At 45.9% G+C, this 12,500-nt stretch overlaps 1 protein-coding gene across 3 annotated transcripts in view; it reads right to left on the bottom strand.

Annotated features, from left to right (window-relative positions):
* LOC127004979 (guanylate cyclase 32E-like) overlaps positions 1 to 12,500 on the bottom strand; it is a 142,458-nt gene that overhangs the window by 43,290 nt on the left and 86,668 nt on the right. For all 3 annotated transcript variants that reach the window (XM_050873351.1, XM_050873352.1, XM_050873353.1), the window contains 6 exons: positions 7,553 to 7,699; positions 6,727 to 6,838; positions 5,791 to 5,875; positions 4,099 to 4,254; positions 1,640 to 1,798; positions 824 to 987 (listed from right to left, as the gene is read on the bottom strand). In XM_050873351.1, the coding sequence (XP_050729308.1) occupies positions 824 to 987; positions 1,640 to 1,798; positions 4,099 to 4,254; positions 5,791 to 5,875; positions 6,727 to 6,838; positions 7,553 to 7,699 (823 nt within the window). The remainder of the gene's footprint in view (positions 1 to 823; positions 988 to 1,639; positions 1,799 to 4,098; positions 4,255 to 5,790; positions 5,876 to 6,726; positions 6,839 to 7,552; positions 7,700 to 12,500) is intronic.

Genomic DNA, 12,500 nt, shown 5'->3' with positions numbered 1-12,500 from the left:
TCTCTCTCTCTCTCTCTCTCTCTCTCTCTCTCTCTCTCTCTCTCTCTCTCTCTCTCTCTCTCTCTCTCTCTCTCTCTCTCTCTCTCTCTCTCTCTCTCTCTGTGTCTGTCTATCTATCTATCTATCTATCTATATCTTTCTATCTATCTATCTATTTATCTTTAACTCTCACTCTCTCTTCAACCTACTCCTTACTTCCTTTCTTTTCCTATTTTCCTATTTATTTTCCTATCTTTATTTCCTATTTTCCTATCTTTATTTATCTTTCTCACTGCAATCTATTCCTTACCTTTTTTTTTCTCTCTCTCTCCACTCTCTCCTTCTTTCTATCTTTCCTCCTCTTCTGTTTCCTCCTCCATTTCTCATCCTTCCTTCTTCCCCTCTTCATCCTCCCTTTCCTCTCTTCTCTTTCTCTCTCCGCCCTTTCCTCCTCTATTCCTTTCGTCTTCTACTCCTCCAATCTTTCCTCCTTCCTTTCTCATCCTTCCTTCTTCCCCCCTTTCCCCCCTTACCTCTCTTCTCCTCCTCTCTCCATCCTTTCCTCATCTACTCCTTCCCTCTTCTACTCCTCCAATCTTTCCTCCTCCCTTTCTCATCCTTCCTTCGTCCCCTCTTCCCCCCTTTACCTCTCTTCCTCTCTCCACCCTTTCCTCCTCTATTCCTTTCGTCTTCTACTCCTCCAATCTTTCCTCCTTCCTTTCTCATCCTTCCTTCTTCCCCTCTTCATTCCCCCCTTAAATCTCTTCTCTTCCTCTCTCCTTCTCCTTCCTTCCCTATCCTTCCCCCATTCCCTCCTCCCCCCTTCCTTTCCCCCGTGCCTCACCTGACCAGGAAGAGGGCGGCCACCAGGATCACCAGGCTCACCACCAGGCCGATCACCAACGGGTACCAATCGTAGTGACATTTCTCCTGACGAAACCCACAGGGGGGCTCATCCCTCGGAGGTGCGTCCCCGAGCCACGTGATGGGCGACTGAAGCTTCAGGGTCTGTGAGGGGGGGAGGGAAGAGGGGGGGGAAGAAAGAAGAGAGGGAAAAGATGGAAGAGGAATGGTAGGGAAGAGGAAGGTACAGGTGAGGGGAAAGAAAGGAGGAAGGGGGTGAATGGGGAGAGAGGAGGAAGAAAGGGGGGAATAGAAGGAGAAGGATGATAGGGTGGGAAAGATTTGGGGAAGGAGGGAATGGGAAAGGAAGAGTGAGGGAAAGGGAAGGAGATAGAGGGTGGGGAAGAGGGAAGATGGAAGAGGAATGGTAGAGATGAGGGAGGTAAAGAGGAAAGGGAAGGGAGTGAGGAAAGAAGAAAATACAAAGAAATGTGAATAATGAATAACATAAAAGGAAAAAACAAACAAGTAGCACACACACACACACACACACACACACACACACACACACACACACACACACACACACACACACACACACACAAAAGGACCATGTTTACTCTCTTTTAAATGTACACACCCACTAACACTCTTTACATCCACGTACACAAAACACCCACCCACGTACATGAACACCCACCCACGTACATGAACAAACACCCACATACAAAAACACTCACATACCCAAACCCACAACCCCCTCCCACACGTACACAAAACCCTACACCCACGTACACAACAATCCCCACGTACATACCGGCAGATTGTCCTTGGGGTGGGTAGCGGGGAGTCGATCGTGGAACTGGAACTGTCCCACCTGGCGCCAACCGAGAGGAGGCGAGTGGCGGGGGCCGAGACGCGCCACCCTGAGGAGAGAATAGGTGCCCTCCGCGTCCCCGTTCTCGTCCATGTGTACCTGTGTGTGTAGAAGGTGTAGAAAGGTGAAGTTGGTAAGGGAGCGGGGTGTACCTGTGTGTGTAGAAAGGTGTAGAAAGGTGAAGAAGATGTTAAAATGTGTAGAGGGTGATAGTGAGTTTTTTTTTGTTGTTGTTGAAGGGGGGTAGAGTACGAAGAGAGAGAGAGAGAGAGAGAGAGAGAGAGAGAGAGAGAGAGAGAGAGAGAGAAAATCGCAGGTAAATGTTTTCAGGCGTGTTCTTGTGCGGGAAATTGTTCAAGAAGATGGATGGAGAGTTGTGAGGAGGAGGAGGAGGAGGAAGAGGAAGAGGAGGAGGAGATTGGCAGTTGTTATGTGCAATCAAACGTCCTCTCTGTCTATCTCTCTCTTCTCTCTCTCTCTCTCTCTCTCTCTCTCTCTCTCTCTCTCTCTCTCTCTCTCTCTCTCTCTCTCTCTCTCTCTCTCTCTCTCTCTCTCTCTCTCTCTCTCTCTCTCTCTCTCTCGCTCTCGCTCTCGCTCTCAAAATCCTTGCAAATCCATTTTCACCTTTTCCTTTTCCCTATTTTCTCTCCTCCTCCTCCTTCTCCTCCTCCTCCTCCTTCTTTTCCTCCCTCAAGTTAATTTTTCCTTTCATTCTTCCTCCATTTGTCATCCTTCTCCTCCTCCTCCTCCTCTTCCTTCTTGTCTTCTCGCCTTTATTAGATTTCTCTCACTCTCTCTTTGATCCCCTTCTCCTTCCTCTCTCAAGCATCATCTCCTTCTCTCTGTAGTGTAGCGAGATACATTTAGTCTCCTCCTCCTCTTCCTCTTCCTCCTCTTCTTCAACAGTGAACTAGTGATGGGCAAGGCTGCTGCTGCTGATGATGATGATGGAGATGATGGGTGAAGTAGAGATGATGTTAGGAAGGAAAGGGAAGGGAAAGAGAGGAAGGAGAGGAGAGGAAGGGAAGGTAGAAAGAGATATGGAAAGGAAGGAAGAAAGAGATGAAAAGAAGAGAGAAAGAGATAATGAGATAATTAAGTAAAGGAAGATAATAATAACAATAATAGGAGATTGTATGGAAGGAGGAGGAGAAGAAGAAAAAGAAAAAGAAAAAGAAAAAAGAAGAAGAAGGTGGAGGTGAAAGAGGAGAAGAAGGAGGAGGAAGAGGGGGAGGAGGAAGAAGAAGAAGAAGAAGAAGAAGAAGAAGAAAAGAGAAAAAGAAGAAGAAAAAGAAAAAGAAGAAGAAAAAGAAGAAGGTGGAGGCGAAAGAGGAGAAGAAGTAGGAGGAGGAAGAAGAAGAAGAAGAAGAAGAAGAAGAAATAATGCCCAAATTTCACTAAAGAAGTTCCTTGATATTTTTCCCCTCTTAAAGGATATGAAGAAATTTTAAGGATTTTTAGGGATTAATTTAAAGGACAGGTGTGCTCAATTTAGGGTTTTAGGGTCAGGTGTGTTGTCCTGGAGTGCGAGCCAATTAGTGTGTGGCGGATGAGGGGCGTGTCGGACTGTGTTTCTATGTAAATCTATGTAAATCTCCTCTCATTCCCCTCTCCCTTTCTGTCTCCCCATGCTCGCTCTCTGTCTCTCTCTCTCTCTCTCTCTCTCTCTCTCTCTCTCTCTCTCTCTCTCTCTCTCTCTCTCTCTCTTCTCTCTCTCTCTCTTTCTCTCTCTCTCTCTTCTCTCTCCTCTCTCTCTCTCTCCTCTCTCTCTCTCTCTCCTCTCTCTCTCTCCTCTCTCATTTCTCTCTTCTCTCTTCTCTTCTCTCTTTCTCTCTCCTTCTCTCTATTCTCCCTTTTGTCTCCCTCCTGCTACATATCTCCCTACATTCTCTCTCTCTCTCTCTCTCCTCCCACATATTATCTCTCCCTCTTCCTGTCTATTCCCTCCCTTCTCTTTTTTCTCCTCTCTTCCTTTTACTAATTATCTCTTTACGTTAATCTCCCTTTCCTTCTCCTCCCTTTAATTTTCTCCCTTCCTATAGCTCCCTTATTTACCTTCCTTCTCCTCCTCTTCGTCATCTCTCCTTCCTTCTCCTTTTATCTATTACCTTCCTTGCTTGATTTCCTTTCCTTCCTTTCCCTCTCTCTCTTTCTCCCTTCCTTTCCTCTCCTCCCTGTCTCTTCTCCCTTCCCTTTCTTTCTTCTCCGTCTCTCTCTTTCTCTTTTCCTGTCTAAAACTTGCCTTTCCTTCCTTCCTTTCCTCCTTTACTCACTCGCTCACTCATTCCCACTCACTCACTCACTCACACTCTCCTCCCACCCTCCCTCCTCCTTATCCTTCTCCTCTAACCTACCTCCTTTCCTTCCTCTCTCCCTCCTTCCCTCCCTCCCCCCCTTACCTTCGGCCCCTGGATGGACTGGAAGGCTCGGTTACGGATGAGCGAGAGAATGTGCGTTCCGTTGGCCGGGTCCGCGTTCGGGTCCGCTAAGGTATCGTTAAGCACCTGGGCGTACATCATTACCGCGTCGTACAGGTGTGCTGCGAAGATGGGTACCTGTCGGGGAAATGGGAGGGGGAAGGGGGAGAGGAAGATGGGGGGAAAAGGTAGGGTGATAGGGGGATGGTGGGGAAGAAATTGGAGGGGAATAGAGGGAGATGATGAGGGAGAATAAAGGGAGAAATGATATGGAAAGAAAAGGGAGGGGGATAGTGAAGAGAAGGGGAGGAGGAGGATGGGGAAGAATGGGGAGGGTGAAGGAGGGAAGAAAGGGAAGACGAGGATGGTGGGGAAGAAGGGGAAGAGTAATGGATGGGGAGAAGGAAGTAGGGGTAGGATTATGGTGGGGAAGAAGGAAGAAGGGGGATGGGGGAAGAAAGAGGAGGGGATAGAAGAGAGAATGGGTAGGAGGATAGTTGTGGAAGAAGGGGGAGGGTAATGAAGGGGGAGAAGGAAGAGGAGGTTGGGGAGAAGAAGGAAGGAAAGGGGGAGAAGGTTTAGGGGAAGGAAGGGGAGGAGAATGGTAGGGAAGAAGGGGGAGAGTGATGAAGGGGGAGAAGGAAGAGGAGGTTGGGGAGGAGAAGGAAGGAAAGGGGGAGAAGGTTTAGGGGGAGGGAAGGGGAGGAGGATGGTAAGGAAGAAGGAGGAGAGTGATGAAGGGGAGAAGGAAGAGGAGGTTGGGGAGAAGGAAGGAAAGGGGAGAAGGTTTAGGGGGAGGGAAGGGGAGGAGGATGGTAAGGAAGAAGGGGGAGAGTGATGAAGGGGGAGAAGGAAGAGGAGGTTGGGGAGAAGAAGGAAGGAAAGGGGGAGAAGGTTTAAGGAAGGAAGGGGAGGAGAATGGTAGGGAAGAAGGGGGAGAGTGATGGGGGGGGGGGAAGGTAGGAAGAGGGAGAGATTATATGAGAGAGAGAGAGAGAGAGAGAGAGAATATATGAGAGACAAAGAGACAAGAGAAAAAGAGAAAGAGAAAGGGAAAGTGTAGAAGAAGAGATATAGGAAAAGGGCAATGAGAAAGTGGAGAGGAATGAATGAGAAGGGAAGAGAAGGGTTTGAAAGGTTCGTTTGAAGGATAAATAGAAAACAGAGTAGAGGGAAGGGAGTGAAAGGAGAGGGAGTGAAATTGAATGACAAGGAATAAAAAGGAAAGGAAAAGGGGGAAGGAAAGTAAATATTAAATGACTGGATTATTAGTAACTTCATATATGTACCAACGTAAGAGAGAGAGAGAGAGAGAGAGAGAGAGAGAGAGAGAGAGAGAGAGAGAGAGAGAGAAGACAGACTAACAGACTCCCCTCTCTCCTACCTCCACTATCTTCCTCCCTTTTTCTTATTCATCCCCATTCTCCCTTCTTCCCCACCATAATCCTCCCCCTTCTCCCTACTAACCCTCTCCCCTTTCTTTCCCCCTCCCCTTTCTGATCCCCTCCCCTCTCTCTCCCCATCCCCTTTCTGATCCCCTCCCCTTTCTGATCCCCTCCCCTTTCTGACCCCCTCCCCTTTCTGACCCCCTCCCCTTTCTTACTCCCTCCCCTTTCTGACCCCCTCCCCTTTCTGACCCCATCCCCTTCCAGACAGACAGACAGACGGACTCACCTCAATATACCTGTAGATGCTTGGGTTGTAAGGCAGACAAAAAGGATGCTGTTTGATGCGGTTCAGAACTTTCCTCTCAAATTTTCTGCAAGAGAGACGGAATACACAGATTGGTTGGGTTATGATGCTGTGTTTGATCGCTCGTTTGTCTGTTTGTCTGTTTTTTGTTTTTGTCTTTGATTGTTTTTCTGTGTTTTTTTTCTTTTACGAGTGTGTTTAATTCGTTTCTTTCATCTTTGTGTGTGTGTGTGTGTGTGTGTGTGTGTGTGTGTGTGTGTGTGTGTGTGTGTGTGTGTGTGTGTGTGTATCTGTCTGTCTGTGTGTGTGTTTCTCTGTATCTATCTTGCTTGTCTTACGTGTGTGTGTGTGTGTGTGTGTGTGTGTGTATGTGTGTGTATCTGTGTACTTTTGTATCGTCGTATACTCTCTCTCTCTCTCTCTCTCTCTCTCTCTCTCTCTCTCTCTCTCTCTCTCTCTCTCTCTCTCTCTCTATCTATCTCACACACACACACACACACACACACACACACACACACACACACACACACACACACACACACACACACACACACACACACACACACACACACACACACACACACACACACACACACACACACACACACACACACACACTCCTCCTCACTTCCCTCCCCTCCCTTTCTCCCTGACAACTCCCTTCCCCTCTTAGCTGTGTCCCTTTCCATCCCTCACGCACTCCCTTCTCCTTACTCCCCTCCCTTCCTCGTTTCCCTCCCCCCTCTAGCAGTTTCCCTTTCCCTCCCTCACGCACTCTTATTTCTCTCCCCTCCCTTTTTCCCTCACAACTCCATCCCCCTTCAGGTGTGTCCCTTTCTATCCCTCACGCACACACTTGACACATACACACACCTGACACACACCTGACATACACACACACCTGACACACGCACACACCTGTACTTGGAGTTGGTGGGATGCGTGGGAGTGATTTTCAGGACCGCTCGGAAGCCGTGATAAATCCTCTCTGTCACCTCCTCCGACATGTCCACCGCCTGCTTCCCCGGGACTGTAGTGGTGGTGGTAGTAGTGGTAGTAGTGGTAGTAGTAGTAGTAGTAGTAGTAGTAGGTAAGGGTCTAGCATGTTGATTATATACCTTTAATTACCTGTGCCTATATCTTTGTTTATTTTTCTTATCTCTAGCTATGGCATTATTGTAGTAGTAGTAGTAGTAGTAGTAGTAGTAGTAGTAGTAGTAGTAACGAGTAGACAGGAATACGTTTAAAATAGAATAATCATTTCCTTTAACATAAATCAACAATGAACTCTATAACAACCACAACAACAACAACAGCTACAACCACACACCATGACTCCATACCCCAATCAACCAATTCCTCACTCACTCACCATACCCCAATCAACCAATTCCTCACTCACTCACCATACCCCAATCAACCAATTCCTCACTCACTCACCATACCCCAATCAACCAATTCCTCACTCACTCACCATACACCAATCAACCAATTCCTCACTCACTCACCATACCCCAATCAACCAATTCCTCACTCACTCACCATACACCAATCAACCAATTCCTTACTCACTCACCATACCCCAATCAACCAATTCCTCACTCACTCACCATACACCAATCAACCAATTCCTCACTCACTCACCATACCCCAATCAACCAATTCCTCACTCACTCACCATACTCCAATCAACCAATTCCTCACTCACTCAATCAACCACCACTACCACAACACCTGTACTCACTCCGCATGCCGTGGGAGGTGTTGGTGCCCAGGTATTTCTCGTCATCAATCGTCAACACCACGTAATGGGACAGCAGGGGCCCCGCAGCCTCCCTCAACGCCAGCACCAGGTCCCACTGCACCTCATAGGACGCCACCACCACGTACACTGCAGGAGGAGGAGGAGGAGGAGGAGGAGGTGATTAGAGGATGATGTATGTATAGGACTAGTGGTGGTTAGGGACGAGATGGTGGTGGTAGTGTAGGAGGTGGTGATGAATAGGGAGGTTCTTGTGGTGGTAGGGTAAGGTTGGATGGTTGATGAAGAGGGAGATGCTAGTGGTAGTAAGGTAAAAGTTGATTGGTAGTGATGATGGGAGGCTTGTTAGTGGTGATTGGTGAAGGGTAAGTTAGTGTTCGGATGATGATGGGTTGGTGGTGATGGGGAGGCTGGTGGTGATGGGTGATGGATAAGTTAGAGTAGTGGGTGATGAAAGGAGATGGGTTAGTGGTGATGGGTGGTGATGATGGGAGGCTGGTGGTGATAGGTGAAGAGATAGTTAGAGTGTTGGAGTGATGAAAGGGGATGGGTTGGTGGTGATGCGTGGTGATGATGGGAAGGCAAGTGGTGATGGGTGAAGGATTAGTTAGTGGTGGGTGATGAAAGGGGATGGGTTAGTGGTGATGGGGAGGCTGGTGGTAATAGGTGAAGGATAAGTTAGAGTAGTGGGTGATGAAAGGGGATGGGTTGGTGATGATGGGAAGGCTAGTGGTGATGGGTGAAAGGTAAGTTTGAGTGATGGGTGATGAAAGGGAATGGGTTGGTGGTGATGGGTGTAGGTGTAGGTGAGGTAGGAAAGTGGTAATGAGGTGGTGGTGGTGGAAGGAGGGGAAAGCGGGTGCTGGTGGTGGTGATGGTGATGGTGATGGTGATGGGAGGTGTTGGAGGGAAGAACAAAGAAGTAGAGTGGTGTGAAGAAGGTAGATAGGAAGGAAATAACGAAGAAAGGAAGATAAAGAATTTTGAGGCTTGACTCGATTTTGACACCGAGGTCCTTGACGCATTGAACGCCTTTGAGTTTAACGCCACGCATCTCGTAATCAAACCTCTTATTTCTTGATCCAGCTTGAAGAACCTGGCACTTGTCTATATCAAAGGGCATCTCCCATCTATCAGACCAGGCTAAAACTATATGCGAATCTTCTTGGAGGCTTTATCTGTCTTTGTAAGTGAGGACCGAGTTACCAATCTTTGTGTCGTCTGCAAATTTACTGATGAGATTATTGAGTCCAACGTCCACATCATTGATTTAAATAATGAACAGCAGTGGGCCAAGAACCGAGCCTTGAGGGACACCACTAACGACAGGCGCCCACTCTGAGTTAAATGAATGATGATGATGATGATGATGATGATGATGATGATGATGATGATGATGATGATGGTGGTGACGGTGGAGAATGCAACAAAGGCTAAGGGAGAGAGGGAGAGAAGGAGGGAGAGCAAGGAAGTTGGATAGGAGGAGGAGGAAGAGGAAGAGGAGGAGGAGGAGGAGGGAAGACTGTGTGTGTTGATTAATTGTGCTGTGGTGATTGTAGGGATGTGGATATTGTGGCGGTGAAGCGAACCACTAATTGGGTGTTGAAGAGGAGGAGGAGGAGGAGGAAGAGAAGGAGGAGGAGGAGGAGGAGGAAGAAGGAAGGAGGAAGGAGGAAGAAGATGAAGGAACAGGTAGCAGAGGTCGTGGGTCTGAAGGTAATGTCAGTGTTATACTACTACTGCTGGTGATGATAGTGGTGATGGTGGTGGTGGTGATGATAGTGGTGATGAAATAAACTATGCATTAATATCATTCGTTTTGGTGGTGGTGGTGATGATGGTGGCGATGAAAGAGGTGATGAAATAAACTATGCATTAATATCATTCGTTTTGGTGGTGGTGGTGATGATGGTGGCGATGAAAGAGGTGATGATGGTGGTGGTGGTGATGAAAGAGGTGATGAAAAAAACAAGCATTAATATCATTCGTTTTGGTGATGATGGTGGTGGTGGTGATGATAGTGGTGATGATGGTGGTGGTGGTGATGATAGTGGTGATGAAATAAACCAAGCATTGATATCATTCGTTTTGGTGATGATGGTGGTGGTGGTGATGATAATGGTGATGATGGTGGTGGTGGTGGTGGTGGTGATGAAAGAGGTGATGAAATAAACTATGCATTAATATCATTCGTTTTGGTAGTGGTGGTGGTGGTGGTGATGATGATGAAAGAGGTGACGGTGGTGGTGGTGGTGATGATAATGGTGATGATGGTGGTGGTGGTGGTGGTGGTGATGAAAGAGGTGATGAAATAAACTGTGCACTGATATCATTCGTTTTGGTGGTGGTGGTGGTGGTGGTGACAAATGCTCGGTGATCCGGTAAATTGTGGTGATGATCTGTGCATATCTCGTGGTGGTGATGGTGATGATAGTGATGATGATGCAAGAGAGAGAGAGAGAGAGAGAGAGAGAGAGAGAGAGAGAGAGAGAGAGAGAGAGAGAGAGAGAGAGAGAGAGAGAGAGAGAGAGAGAGAGAGAGAGAGAGAGAGAGAGAGAGAGAGAGAGAGAGAGAGAGAGGTATATACATTTTCCTTTCTTCGGTTATTGATGATGATGAAGATGGTGATGATGATGAGGGAAGAGAGTAGTGATTTATGATTATGTGTAAAGTTATGCTTCGGGAGAGGGAGTGAATGTAGTATTAAGGGAGAGAAAGGGAACAGCTAAAGGGGAAGAGAGGAGAAGGAAAAAGGGAGAGAAGGGAAAAAAAAAGGAGATGGGAGCGCTAGAAAAAGAAAAAAACTATCCTCTATGATTTGTGTTTATTTGTAAGATTATGCTTCGAGAGAGGGAGTGAGGGTAGTATTAAGGGAGAGAAAGGAAATACAGCTCAAGGGAAAGGGAGTCAGGGAGAAAGGGAAGGTAGAGAGGTGAGGAGAAGGGAGAGCGTGAGGGAGGGAAGGGAGTAGGGAAAAAGGGCGGTTAAGGAAAAAGGGATTGGAGAGAAGGTAGGGAGAAAGGGAGGTTAAGGAAGAAGGGAATGGAGAGAAGGTAAGGAAAAAAGAGAGTTCTATATAAAAAAAAAACTACCCCTTAATATTTTACCCTTTTTCGTCTTGCTTCTGTTGCTGTTGTTGTTGTTATTATTGTTGGCGTTAAAGTTTGTATGAAAATAAGAAAAATAGGAAAAATAAATCCGGAATAATATGTTTTTCTTCTTTGTATGAAAATAAGAAAAATAGGAAAAATAAATCCGGAATAATGTTTACCTTTTTATCTTACTTCTGTTGTTGTTGTTGTTATTATTGTTGGTGGTAAAGTTTGTATGAAAATAAGAAAAATAGGAAAAAGAAATCCGTAATAATATGTTTTTCTTTTTATCTTACCTTTGTTGTTGTTGTTGTTATTATTGTTGGCGTTAAAGTTTGAATGAAAATAAGAAAAATAGGAAAAAGAAATCAGAATAATATGTTTTTCTTTTTATCTTACTGTTGTTGTTGTTATGCTTATTGTTGATAGAAAAGTCTGTGTGAAAAAATAAACAAAAGAATAATAAAAAAATCAGGAATAATTGGGGTGTTCGAGGCAGCTTAATGCAAAAAAAAAAGCAAGAAAAAGGATTAGAAAAGAAAATAATGAAGTAAATATTGTAGACTCAAAAAAAATCAACAGTTAATTACAAATACCTCGCATTATCATTCCACTAATATTTCGAATTTTCGTGGCGGCCTAATGCAATAAAAAAAAGATAAAGAATAAAAAAAAATACCACATCACAAAAAATCTTCACAATATCAGTTCAGTAACATTTGCAGGCGGTCCGGGCAGTCTAGTGCAAAAAGTAATTTACATAAAAGATAAATTGAAATAGAAAGAAAATTCAAAATCAGAAATGAATTACAAAAGCAGTGGTGGTGGTGGTGGTGATGATGGTGGTGGTGGTGGTGGTGATGATGGTGGTGGTGGTGGTGGTGATGATGGTGGTGGTGGTGGTGATGATGGTGGTGGTGGTGGTGGTGATGATGGTGGTGGTGGTGGTAGTGGTAGTGGTGGTAGTGTTGTTGTTGTTGTTGTTGGTGGTGGTGGTGGTGGTGGTGTTGATGGTGGTGGTGATGGTGGTTAGGAAGGGTAATGAAGAAGGGAGACAAGGAAGTGAAGGAGAGTTTTACGAGAAAAAGAAAGGGAGAGAACGAGGGAGAGAAAATAAAAATGAAAGGGAGGAGGGTAAGGAGGGTGATGGTGATGGTGATGGTGATGGGAGGTGGTGGGGGGAAGAACAAAGAAGTATAAAGTTTGAAGAGTAAAAGAAAGGGAGAGAAAATGAAAATGGAAGGGAGGAGGGTGATGGTGGTGATGGTGATGATGGTGGGGGAGGGGAAGGGAAGAATAAAGAAGGGAGGCAAGGAAGGGAAGGAGAGTTTGAAAAGAAAAGGAAAGGGAAGTAAAAAGAGAGAGAATGAAGATAGAAGAAAGGACGGGAAAGAGGGTGATGGTGATGGTGAGGATGATGGTGATGGTGGTATTGGGAAAGAATGAAGAAGGGAGGAAAGGAAGTGAAGAAGAGTTTGAAGAGAAAAAGAAAGGGAAGTAAAGAGAGAGAGAGAAAATGAAGATAGAGGAAAGGACGGGAAAGAGGGTGGTTATGATGATGGTGATGGTGATGGTGGTATTGGGAAAGAATGAAGATGGGAAGTAAGGAAGTGAAGGAGAGTTTGAAGAGAAAAAGAAAGAGAGAGAACGAGGGAGAGAAAATGAAAATGGAAGGAAGGAGGGGAAAGAGGATGGTGGTGATGGTGGTGGTAGGGATAAAAAATAAAGAAGAGAGGCAAGGAAGTGGAGGAGAATTACAAGAAAAAAAAGGAAAAGGGAAATAACGAGAGACAAAGAAATGAAAATAGAAGAGGGAGGAGAGGATAGAGTGCGGTGAT

This window comes from Eriocheir sinensis, chromosome 29 (genome assembly GCF_024679095.1).
Source record: "Eriocheir sinensis breed Jianghai 21 chromosome 29, ASM2467909v1, whole genome shotgun sequence".
In the NCBI taxonomy this organism is placed as follows: Eukaryota; Metazoa; Arthropoda; class Malacostraca; order Decapoda; family Varunidae; genus Eriocheir; species Eriocheir sinensis.
This window is presented reverse-complemented; position numbering and strand designations above follow the sequence as displayed.